This window comes from Cavia porcellus, unplaced genomic scaffold, assembly GCF_034190915.1.
Source record: "Cavia porcellus strain 051 isolate PalLab524CR breed Dunkin Hartley unplaced genomic scaffold, mCavPor4.1 scaffold_14, whole genome shotgun sequence".
In the NCBI taxonomy this organism is placed as follows: domain Eukaryota; kingdom Metazoa; phylum Chordata; class Mammalia; order Rodentia; family Caviidae; genus Cavia; species Cavia porcellus.
Window position 1 is genome coordinate 8,893,075 of NW_026947497.1, and position 12,890 is coordinate 8,905,964.

General features: G+C 42.5%; 1 protein-coding gene across 3 annotated transcripts in view; it reads left to right on the plus strand.

Annotated features, from left to right (window-relative positions):
* Positions 1–12,890, plus strand: part of Sec24b (SEC24 homolog B, COPII coat complex component) — a 65,343-nt gene that overhangs the window by 35,653 nt on the left and 16,800 nt on the right. For all 3 annotated transcript variants that reach the window (XM_003467997.5, XM_005002899.4, XM_063260620.1), the window contains 5 exons: positions 635–715; positions 3,462–3,679; positions 9,162–9,346; positions 10,922–11,024; positions 12,194–12,320. In XM_003467997.5, the coding sequence (XP_003468045.1) occupies positions 635–715; positions 3,462–3,679; positions 9,162–9,346; positions 10,922–11,024; positions 12,194–12,320 (714 nt within the window). The remainder of the gene's footprint in view (positions 1–634; positions 716–3,461; positions 3,680–9,161; positions 9,347–10,921; positions 11,025–12,193; positions 12,321–12,890) is intronic.

Below are 12,890 nucleotides of genomic sequence, written 5' to 3' on the forward strand. Positions count from 1 at the left end.
TTAGGTACTCTTTGGGTTTTTCAAAAGAGCTGTGATGTTTTATAAAAGCCATTAAAATTTAATTACCTTAAAATATTATAACACTAATGGCCTGTCACACAGCTGTAATCTCAGGACTCTGGAAAGCTGAGGCAGGAGGATTGCAACTCAGGCTAGCCAACTTAACTTAGCGTGACCCCATCTCAAAATCAAAAAAGAAAAGAAGAGAATATAGTTCAGTGAGCAGGCCCTGAGTTTAAGCCCAGTGCTGCAAGAAAACAAACAGATGTGTTCAGTGGCGTAAGATTTGGTAGAAGTCCTGTTTCATGTGATAGCACTAATGCTTCTGTCAGCCTAAAATACATACTTGTGTGTCTGACACTGTTAATAGTTTAATGTCTGTTCTCTAAATTACATATGTTGAACTGAATTTTATTCCAGTCATCAGCTTCAGTCATTCTTCCAACTTTTCTTGTCTGTTATTAACAGATCCTCATGTGTTTTTTAAAATTCTGTTAAATGTCAGTCATTTCATGTTTTTTACTGGTGTCAGGAATTTTTCTAGTTCAGCAAAAACATCTTTTAAGAAATCACCAGTGGCTGCGCCAAGCCACACCACGCCCTGCACTCAGCCAGTGTTGTGGTTCCCTTCCAGGTGTGGACAGCTCCTCCACCACGAGCAGCGCTTCTCCAGTGCCCAACAGCTACGACGTGCTAGAAGGGGGCGGCTACCCAGGTGACTCGGTTTGCGTGTTGTGCATATGAAAGTTAATGATCACCAGTTGCTTTCAGACATGGACACTATACACAGCACCCACAGTAGCTTCTATGGCTGGAAAAGGGGCATTTTCCTGGCCTTCGTTTACTACTGTTCACTTTGAGCTGTAAATACTGGGATGTCTGAGGAAATCTATTCTTTTATTTTTGTTGTTAGCTTTTTCTTAAAAATGGAATAGCAAGTAATTTTTTCAGTGTTTTAAATAAATGCCCTCATTGTGGTCCACCCTTGGCCCTTGAATTCTGAATTCCCTGCAGCCAGCCCTGGGATGTGAGTAGCCTGCGACCCCGCGGCAGCCCTTGCAGCTCCGGCCACCTCTACCAGGTGAACAGAGGAGCTGCTTGGGGTAGGGTTTTGAAGGGTCCCTTTATCCATGTCTAGAAACCTCTTTCCATTACACAAAGAGCAGCCCTACTGCAGGGGTAGCAGACAGTATTCAAAGAAGAAATAAGCTTTATAATTGATAGTCATCAGACTGTGCTGTGGCTTCCTGTCTCACATCACTGAGAGCCTCACAGTCACCTAACAACCGCCCACCACCTCTTTTTCTGATGGCTTTACCCCTCAGGACTAGCAGAGCCATCCTGCCTGCACGCGACAGTGACATCCATTTCGGAACCGCAGCGGAGCCATGTGTGCTGCACTGACCCCGCAGCAGCACTCACTGTCGCTGTGCTTGTGGCCCTCAGCTTAGCACAGAGGCCCTCCCTTCCGCAAGGACACTTGAGGAAACACCTGATCCTTCAGGTGGCTGTTTCTCTAGGACTCAGTGGTGTGTACATGTGTTTGTGTGTAACGAGTTACAAACTGCTACTACATAAACACTGTAAAAGAATCACTTTCAGATACTAAAAGGTAAACATTCCAAACTGTATAGTGTTTCATGAGGTTGGAGTTAACCTGAAGTGAACTATTCCTGTGACATAGATAAGAGATGCCCTTAAGAGTTCGGTATGTTTGTCTATTGATTCAGTCAACAAGTTTCCATCTTAAAATGAACTGTGCTTTAATAGTGTTACGTTGGGCAAGTTTTCTGGATGTTAATGTTGCACTAAAATTCAGGAGATAAGTAAATATCTACAACAGTGATATTACATGAGTTCATCTTTTACTGTACGTCCATACTAGGATAAATCCTAGGAGTTTAGAAATGTGTGAAATACTCTCCTTTCCTAAAGACATAGGAGATCTGGACTCCATGTGTATAACTCTAGTTCCATTATTCGTTATGCTCATGACTATGGTCCTGTTTAGTGATCATCATGGTCCTATGTTGCCTCACTGTGGAAAGGCACAAGCAGGAGACCTATGCAGTATACACTGCTTTGAAGTTCTTACCCTTCTGAGAAGTCTGAGGTTTCCAAAAGCCAGAGCAGAGCCTCTGTAATCAGCACATAATGATAGCATAAGTCGAGGTTGCAACTGATGAGAAAGATGTGATTCCTCAAGAGACTCTTGAAAAAAATGCTTTATTAAATCAGATGTGCTTTAGAACATTTATTTTTACAGTCTATTAAAGAATACCATTTTACAAAAATATATATATGATAAAAAACGATTATACATTGTTGAGTTGGCTTTAAAAATAATGCTAATAGCCAGGCATAGTGGTGCATACCTGTAAATCCCAGCACTCTAGAGGCTGAGGCCGAAGGATCACTATGAGTTCCAGGCTAGCCTGGACCACCATAGTAAGACTCTTGTCTCAAAAAGCCAAAATACAAATAATAATGATGATAGTAAAAATAGTAAGTGCCAGGTGTGGCGTATACCTGTAATCCCAGCACTCGGGAAGCTGAGGCAGGAGGATCATGGTGAGTTACAATATGGGCTACAAAATGAGTTCAAGGCCTGCCTGAACTGCATAGTGAGACCCTGTCTCAAAAAAAAAACCCCAGTAACAACAGTCAGTGTACTACAATGTTAATACTAGTTGTGTAGCACATAAATTTTTTAGTTTGTTTTGGTTTTGTTTGTTTTTTAGGGCAAATTTTCCTTATAATTCAGGCTGTGTAGACCAGGCTAACTTCAAGCTTGACCAGTCTCCTGCCTTAGCCTCTCAACTGAGTGCTTTGGTTATAGGCATGCACCATCATGCCTACCGTAGCGTTTCTTTTTGTTGATTTTGTGTGTGGTTTTTAAATCTTTGAGTATTTTTCAGTTTTAATAAAACTTTGCTGTAACCCCAGCAGTCTTGGAAGCTGACACAGAGTATTCAAAGTTTGAGCCCAGCATGGACAGCTGAGCAACCTGGCCAGACCCTTTCTCCAAGTAAAAGTTTAAAAAACAAAGTGAGGGCTGAAAGCTGTAGCTCAGTGTCAAAGTCCTGGGTTCAATACCTGGTACCACAGATGACTCAGACGGACAGACAGAGTTTTGTTTCTTAGCTCTAGACCTGCTTAGAGAATTTGCAAAAATCAGAACAAACTCTGCTGGCCACACGTGTGTGTCTGCCTGTGTGTGCTGTGTGAGGAAGACCAGCTGAGGGCTGGTCGATGAATAATACACAGTGTAGGACAGGCCAGTGTATAGAACAACATTAGCTCAGTGGGAAGACGGGTGCCTGGGGTTCTGGTCCACCCACCCACCTCCCCCCCCCACACACACACAGTGTTCAGACTGTCGTGGGAGAGTGCTGGGAAGGAGAAGGAAGCTACAGCTCATCCAGTCTTGAGAGCTAACACCTTTCTTTCCCGTGTCCTAGACATGCACTCTTCATCAGCCAGCAGCCCTGCTCCGGACCCTGTTCCGGAACCACAGCCTGTGCCAACGCCTACTGCCCCTCAGTCTGCAAAGGTGGCCAAGCCCTTCGGCCACAGCTACCCAGCCCTTCAGCCTGGTTACCAGAACGCAGCTGCTCCGCCAACCTCAGGAGTGCAGCCCGGTGCTGTGCCCTACGCGGCCTTCCAGCAGTACCCGCAGGTAGGACGCACGGCCAGGGAGGGGCGCCTGGGGCACGTTGTGGAGCTCAGTGTTTCTAACAGACCTCTGGTAGTAACTTTGTTAAAAGTAGTTAAATCTATATGAAGATACTAGCTGTGTTTTTCCTTTCTTCGTTATATGTTTAGTTTTCAGTCTGCAATCCACAAATATTTTATAGCCAGAAAATTAAGGTTTTAAAAAATCCTGTATTACTAAGCTGGCATTCCCCGCAGCAACTGCCAGTGTGCAGTGTGGCCCAAGCTTTGGGTCAGGCCCTGTGGTCCCGTTTGAATGCTGTGGAATCTAGGCTGGAAGCACGTAGGTGGCACCTGCCAAAGTCTCCACGCACACAGGTCACTTCCAACCCCGGTCAGTTCCCTCACCTGCAGAACACTTACACTTACTGGAGGAAAGTTTAACACTGGTTAGTGAATGAAATGGTAACTTCTGTAATGAACCATCCTTAGATTGACCTCATAAAAATTTCATCTGATGGTGAACTAAGAATAAAAACTTAGAGAAATAGGGAAATTATTTGGTTTTTGCAGTTTAATCTTGGAATTAAGATGCAGAAGGAAAAAGAAAATTCACAAAGATACTAGAGAAGGATGGTTGATTTGGTTCAGGTTTCCCTAACTCTCATTTTGTTAAATTTTCTTTATGATTCCTTTGGTCCATATGAAACACTGTGTGTTTAATGTTTGTATTTGTGCTCTAGGCCAATTTCTTTTGGGGAACCATAATCCACAGTTTCTCCCTACATCTTAAAAATGTAGAAGACCAGGTTTTATCAAAAACCGAAGTAAGGAAAATACCCCTGAGAGGTGTTGGGCTAGGAGAAAGCATTTGAACTAGTGATGGGGTGCCGTGACGACAGAGGACAGGAGTCGGCCAGCCAGCTGTGCCTTTTCCTCAGCTTCGAACCCTTCCTTGTTCAGCATTGCTCATTCTTCCCGCTGTGCTGCAGTGGGTGAGTTGTGGTTACGAGAGACCTCTGCTTGTTACTGTCTGAAACTATGTAGGGAAAGGTGGCTGGCTCAGAAATAGGCGAATAGGAAGGATTTACCTCTCCACATTTCATTTGGGAAGTTATTTTATAAGTTAAGAGGTTGTCTTTGGAATAGAATCAAGTTAATATATGACATTTTAAAACTAACTTTTTTCTGTTTTGTATCACAGTCTTTCCTATACTGTAGTCATAGTATAGGCTTCACAAGAGTTTGGATAAAGGAGACAGACAAAAACTTAAGAAGTCAGATAGGCTATTACACTGTCTCAAAGTATGGGCTGGGGTATAGCTCAGTGCTAGAGTGCTTGCCTAGCATAGACAAGGCCCTGAGTTCCATCCCCAGTACCACAGAAACACACAAATCAAAAAGTCTTATCTTACCTTAGGTTTAAACATCATTATCTAATAAAATTGAAATGCCTTTAGATGTTGCACTTTGTTAGCTATTTGGGAGAGTTCTGAAATCTAAGGCCTTTTTTTTCATAAATAGTTTTGAGATCCCAACAGTTGGCCTTTGGAAAAGAAAAAAAATTTTTAACTTTTTAAGATTTGGAAGAGTATCAAAAGATGCTTAAAAACAAAAATAAAAATTAGAAAAATATTTTCATTAAATACTTGAAAAAACTTGATAATACTATATAGCTTTCTGGGTTTTTTAAGAAACAAACTTAGTGCATGATCAGTTGTAGAAAATGCAAGAAAGTAAGTAGCAATCAGTATACTTACCATCAAGATACAAAGAGCAAGGCTGAGGATATAGCTCAGTGGTGCAGCACTTGCCTGGCAAGTCCAAAGTCCTGAGTTTGATTCCCAGTACCACTAAATAATTTACATATGCAAAGAGCAATATTTGAGATCTGTCTTTCCAGGATTGTTGCTGTGTATTATAGAGGAAAAGCCACAAAGAAGCTAGTCATCCAAACAACTTGTTTAACAAAGGAAATTAATATGAATGTTGTTTTGTTAATTTTTCATTTAACAGTGTAAAGTGAAATCTCTCTGTTGCTATGTCCTTTATCATTTTTAGCTATGTGTCTTATTATCAACTGGTTTACCATAGCTGAAGGTGGAGAACCACTTCCTTTCGTACACATACACACATGCACACATGCACACACACCCCTTTGCTCCTTTATCTCATTATGTCCTTAAGTGAAGTTTCTGTAAGTGCTATTACTATATCAGAGTCTTCGTGTTTTAAGACTAGAATTTGTGCCTCTCTCTTATTCACTATCCATTGAGTGTGTCAACACTGTTTAGGCACTGAGAATAAATACAGAAGGCAAGTTTATATTTTACACTTTGAATTTCTGTTGTTGCTTGTATGTACCTTTGTTGTTTATTCCTTTTAACGATTCTTGTCAACCTTAAGATTAGGAAATAAAAAAAAAAAATTAGGAAATATTCCAGCTATAGGGTGTGTGTATGTATTGGTCAGTGATTCCAGTTTTTATCTTTCATCTGTTTAAAACTTTATTTTATTTATAATATAAATAAGAAATGTTGTTCCCTGTCACTCTCCCCCCAAAAATTTCGCTTTTATATTATTGTTATTTATTACATAATCTATCCTCTCTGCTTGATTTATATCCTACATGCTGCAAGATTGATTTTTATTATCATTTTATTCCTCAACTTCAATAGTTTCAACAATTGTCAACATTTTGCTCTGTTTTTCATCTCTCTCCCAACTTCCTTTAGTATTTTTTTCTTTTTTTAAAGTGGCTTAAAACGATTTATTAGGTAAGTATAAAAATACACGCAAAGAATGTAGACCTTCCAGAGAGAAGCTTCCTGTGGTTTGGAGCTGGGAATATTTGTGTCTTTGATCTGTGGAATTTGTGAATCTACATGAAATGCCAGCTTTGTCTCGAGTCAAGAGCACAAAAAGTAGTAGTCCATTTTACAGGTGAAAGGCTTGAGTTCCACCATGATGCAAAATGTTTCAGAAAATAGTCATTGAGCTCAGCCAGTCCCCACTTCCATTTCTTGATCCACATTTTGAAGCTAATCAGGGTGGAGGGGCATTTCTTGCCTAACAGTATCACTATCATAGCCAATAGAATTAATAATAATTGCTTAATGGCATTTAAAATTTGGTGCATATTCACATTTCCCTGTTTTAGAAATGCCGTCTTATACATGATTTCTATAAATCAGGACTCAATAACTTACTAATTAGGATATGTTTGCTTATGTGTCATAATTACTGTCTTAATTTAGAATGAACCCTCACCCTTTCTTTTTATATCCTTGGCCTGGTAGGAAAGTCTGCATCTGTGGTCCTGTAGATTGTGCCATGTTTTGAATTTGGCTTGTTGCTTCTTTGCAGCATCATTTAACTTGTTCCTTTGTTCCATTTCCTCTCCAGTGGATGTGAAGTCTTAGCAGCCTGATTATATTCAGGCTTAATGATTCACGCAGTTAATTGCATATAAATCTGAGCTCCTCCTCTCACAAAATGCAAGAATGAAATTGTGGCCAAAAGGAACAAGTTAGAGGAGTTTTTACTGAAAAATTGCTCTTGGTGGATACCCCACCAGGAGGGAATTCCACAAGTGAAAACCCTCTCTTCATTTTGGTCTTATGTACATAAACAGAATGCAGGGAAAAGTGAGTTACTCTGCTTACTTCAGAAAAAGAGTTTGAAGGAAACTAGTTGTTTTGCATTTCTCATGTTCCTGAAAGTCCAGCCCCAAGGTGAGGGAGGAGCTGTCAATTAATTCAGTGTACTATGCATAAGAACCCTCTTCCTGGAAGATGTGGAAGGGTCTTTATCTCTCCTTTCTTACCTTTTATTTATTTATTTTTTATCTTTTCTTCTGTGCTGACTGCCCATTTCAAGCCAGCTAACTACAGTGTCTACTGAACTCTATTACATTATGTCTTTATTTCCTTAAGTTAGAATATGGCATATTCTAGGATGTGTATCTTATACTGACATTTAGTTATGTCACTTTGAGTAGTACTAGGATTAGCGAATCATAAAATTCAGTGTTTTGTACTTCATGGTGGCATTATATAAAAACAAAAAGAACTACAAAATCTTAACATTTAATTTAATAACTTTACATTTGTAGTAATGATGCTGTTGTTTTGAAACTATTTAAATAAGTGTGTCATAAGATAAAATAAGTACTATATAGCCAATTCCATCTATAAGGTCTGAATCATGGATTCAGGCCAACCAGGAATTGAAAATATTTGAGGAACAAAAAATGACTTCCATACTGAACACCTCCAGACTTTTCAAGTCATTGCTTCCTAAGTGATATAATAACTACATTGAATTTCCATTTTGTTAGATATTCAAAGTAATCTAGGGATGAATTAAAGTGTGTGGAAGGATGTGAGCAGGTTATGTACAGATGATGCATTATAGTATATAAGGGATTTTAGCATCTGCAGATTTTGGTATCCTTGGGGGACCTGAGAACTGACCCCCTCCCCCTACCATGGATGCCAGTCAAGGGACAACCATCAGGCTCCTGCCACTAGGAATCAAGATTTTCAACCAGAGGATAGAGATGACAGGTACAAAAATTAGAGAACTTTATATAGTAAAAGTATTGTCTTAAATTTGAATTGGAAATATTGGTATGAACTCACATTTTCCTGCTATTTAGAAATGTGTGTTTTCTATCTCTGTCTATTGCACAAGCCTGGAAGTAGTAGCAGCACTGACCACACAGATTCTCATCCCAGGCAGCGTCTGTATTTAGAAGGAGGACGGATCCCTCTGTGGACCAACGAATGGCTCCTTCTTGGTACGGGGAGGAAGAGTATAGAATATTACACCAGCAAGCAAGGGTCTGACAAAGGATAACAAGATACAGCTCCTGTCAGAAGGTCACTGCTGTAGGAGCTGGGGCGTGGCCGGGGGGTCGAACCCAGCGTGGTTCGGTCCCCAACACTGCAGAAGAAAACAGTAAAAGCAAGGAGAGCAATAATAATAGGGTAATGGGACCAGCTTTAAAGAGTTCACACTGGCCAAGAGTTGAGTAATACGAACATCAGATGAACAGTGACAGCAATTAAATCAGCTTGAGTTAGCAAAAATCCATGAATTCTGGTAATACAATATAATGAGCAGAAAATACAAAGCGAAAACTGCTTGAACATCATTGTGGATTTCAGTGGTGTTGGCTTGTTACTCTGAAAGTTGATGATTGATTGCCTTTTTAGCATAAACTGTTCAAAGAAAACAAATTTCTTATATTGAATAGCATTGTTGCTGAAATGTTGTTTCAAGATTTAAACTTACTACTAAGATTTTAAGTTTACCCAGTATTTTTGTTTTGAAATTTTCAAGTATGCTTTAAATCGATTGCACTATAAGTTATTGTACTATTGCCGAGCCAGTTTTGAACCTGATTACTTTGGGTTTTCCTGGTTGCAGTTCCCCATGTAACATAAGCAGATTGACTCCTATCCAATCCGTTCTGTCTGACCTGCTTTGTGTTGCACTCACAGCAGTATCCTGGTGTGAACCAGCTGTCATCCAGTCTGGGAGGATTGAGTCTCCAGAGTTCCCCCCAGCCCGAAAGCCTGCGGCCCGTGAACCTCACGCAGGAGAAGGATGTTTTACCCCCGACTCCTATTTGGGCTCCTGTACCTAACTTGAACTTGGACCTCAAAAAGTTAAACTGCAGCCCTGAGTAGGTGTCTTATACATTTTGTAATCTCGAGTGTAATCTACTTTTGATGAAAATACTGTGTGCATTGGTGACTTTGAAGTAGCATGGTATCATTTCCCTGATGGGAAATTTCTTTCAGTTTGTGTTGAAGCAGGTGTAAAATTCAGTTTCAGTTACCTGTTTCTCTTCTCACCTTGTCTCAGTCCTGTCCTGTTCTCCTGTCACCCAGTGGTGATTCAGAGTCCAGGCATAAGAGTTGGGAAACCATGACTCTAGCAAGCAGCTGTGAGACTTCATGCAGCTTGCTTATCTTCATAAAGTCTCAGTGCTGTCAGTGCTAACACATGAATATGTTTGTCCTTTACTCCAAAGGGTGGGCACCTTCATTGTTTTCAGGTCTTGCAGTTTACAGATTGTGGAGTATTTGCATAGTCTTTACTGGCCGAGCATGGCTAAACCAAAATGCTCTGAAATCTGGAACTATTCGAGCATTGTGTCTACTCAGAAACTTTTGGATTTTGGAGCATTTCAGATTTCGTATTTTTGAGTTAGGGGCTGTACAATTCTGTAATAGTAAGGCCTGCATACAAGATAATTAGTAAGGAAAGACACATTGTGCAGTCAGACTAGTAAATCTGTGATACCACGTCAGCATCACTGAAGAGAAAAAAGAATGGCGAGTGCTGGGGGAGGGCAATGCTCCTGGCTGAGGTCAGTCCCAGTTTCCTGGTAGTTGACATTTGGGTGGACCTGGCTTGATGAGAATCATAGGGTCCAGGCCACCCCAGCATGCCCCGTGGACCTGGCCAGGGCGAGGCACAAAGCAGAAGTGCACAGCCTCGAGTGACCAGAGGGCCCGGCACAGTGTCTGCTGCTTCTCTGCAGTGCCTGAGCTATCCTGGCCTGCTGCTGCCTGCTTCCTTGGCTGCTTGCACCGTTAGGGTTCTTCTGTGCAGCCTGCCTAAGGAGGAAGCACTTCTCAATGGGAGAAACTGCCGGCGTGGCACAGGAGCCCGTGACCTCCCATCTCAAGGGGGAAGGCAGGTGAGGTTCACAGGCAACTCAGGGGGGTCAGACGAAGTGTGGTCAGAGCGCAGAGGACGAAGGCATCCTCAGAGTGGAGAGAGAGGAGCAGCGTTAACTGATGAGTCGGAGATGGACAGCAGGAGAGCAGAAGGACCCCTCCTGAGGGAAAAGTCTGCCTTGGCGTCAGTGTAGCTCAGTAGCGAGTGCTGTGCTAGCACCAGACAGGCTTGGCTTTTGATGTTCAGACCACCAAAAAGAGTAAGAGTGAGGGTGAGAGGACACTGTGCCCTGTCCTCATGTTTTACCCCATTTATATCTGACGGGTGCTCCTAATAGTGTCATTTTTTTTTCTCCAAATGTGTTGTCCTTTCCACCATGAAAGGTGGTCCTTAGTTGGCATCTTTAGCCATGTGTTATATTTATGCTTGTTTGAAGTAACCAGGGCCTTCCTGATTATGGTTACAACATGCCCAGACGACTCACTTGCACCCTGAAACACTCCGACCTACCCTGTCCCCGCAGTGTGTTGTTTTGACAGCTAGCACACTCCGCTCTGCTTGCTTCTTGCAGTTCCTTCCGGTGTACCCTGACGAATATCCCACAGACACAGGCATTGCTGAATAAAGCCAAGCTTCCGTTGGGACTGCTGTTACATCCCTTCAGAGACCTGACGGTACAGTAGACATTTTAAAATACTGCGAATGCTAAAATTGCTTGTGTTCAAAAGATATAAATCTTGTATTTTCTTAGAATTTGCATCTTTGATTTGGAGCTAGAAATAATCAATTCAAATGAATGTTTTCTGAGCAGCTACTTTGCCACAGGTGCTACAGTAAGCTCTTTTAATGCAGAGGTGATTAGGGAAGTGTCCTATAGTGACAAAAGCCTGGCACCATCAGGAAGAAGCTGGAAGCAGTATAGAAGAAGATGGGGAGACTGTGGGAGGCTTCCTGCAGCGGTGCAACGCAGTTGGGGGGAGAGCTGGGAGGCTCTCAGCCGTGGTGACAGGAAGACCCCGGCTCTCAAATGTGTTGAAGCCAGACATTTGTTGGCTGCTGACTAAGTTCTTATACCTCGTCCAGTGTCTCTCGCAGATGCATTATATTGAAGTGAAATTTATAAAGCTTAGGAAAAACAATGGAGCTAGAGAAGTTTTATTTATACTTCTTAGGTTGTATGTCTCCGTCACACTCACTCTGCCTTCTTTGTATTTTCTGATTGAATAGCAGACTGCTTGGCGGCTTCTGGCCGCGACCCCTGTGGAGACACTGTCCCCACTTGTAATCAATTGACAGACAGGTGGTGGGGGTGCCCCGTTTGTGTGTATGTGTGAGACTGTAATAGAATGCATTGATGCTCCACCACTGAGCTAAAACCACATCTCCAGTCCTCCTTGTATTTTGAGACAGTCTTGCTAAATTGCCCTGACCAGATCAGACCTTGCAATCCCCCTACCTCAGCCTACCTCCGCCGTGCTGGGGTTACAGGCGTGCACGCTCCATCGCGCCCTGCTGTAAAGGCATTCTTGCCTAGTGGTGTATGCTGCTTTCACACCATGAACCTGTCTAGCTGAAGAGTGCTTACATTCTATGATTTCCTTGGCCAGCCAGGCTCTCCTGTCAGCTAGACTTTTTTGCTTGATTTGGTGTGGCTGCTTCAGTGTTAGCTTACGGTTTGTGACAAAACAGCAAGAAAGCTTGATAGGAGTCCAGCACGTTGCCAGGTTTGGTTACTATGCCTCTGTGCAAACCGCATGAACCTCTCTGTTCTGAATGTGAGCAGAGGGCTGTAAGTGCCATTTTCACAGGGGCACTATGACAATATCTTTGTTTTCTTTCCCAGCAATTACCAGTTATAACATCAAATATCATCGTGCGGTGCAGATCTTGTCGAACGTATATCAACCCGTTTGTGTCCTTCATTGACCAGCGAAGATGGAAATGCAACCTGTGCTATAGAGTGAACGATGGTAAGCACTGGCTCCTGCAGGCAGTCTGCAGCGTTTCCTCACATCCTGGTCATGGGCTTCCGCATTGCTGTAAGAGCAGCTCTCCCCATCCTGAGCTGGGCCACCTGCACTTTGCCTGCCAGGGCTGCGGTGATGAGGCGAGTGAGGCGAGGGCAGAGGGAAGAGTGACCGTGGAAGCAGCAGGGCGCCTGCATGCCCTGCACAGGAGGCTGCGTTCTGCTGCGCTGGCCCTGTCGTCCCGGGCCGCCCCCACCTGTGTGTGCATGCGCGTCTCCATCCCACTGTTCACTCCCTGCATCCGCCTATCTTACTGGCTTTCAGATTTGTATCTCTGATTGTTTTCTGTGTCATGTAATATAGTAAGTAGGACACAAGTCTAAGGAGGGAGGTTTCCTGTGTCCCGGTTTCCTCCCGTGATACCAGAAAATCAGTTATTTTCAGCCTTTGGATCTCCTTATTAAGAGGCCTGAAGGGCTTTGTTTTTGTCATTGAATGTTCACAGAACTGTTAGTAAACCCTTAAGTATTGATGATAAAGGGAGTTAACTCTGGGATTATTACTAAATTTGCA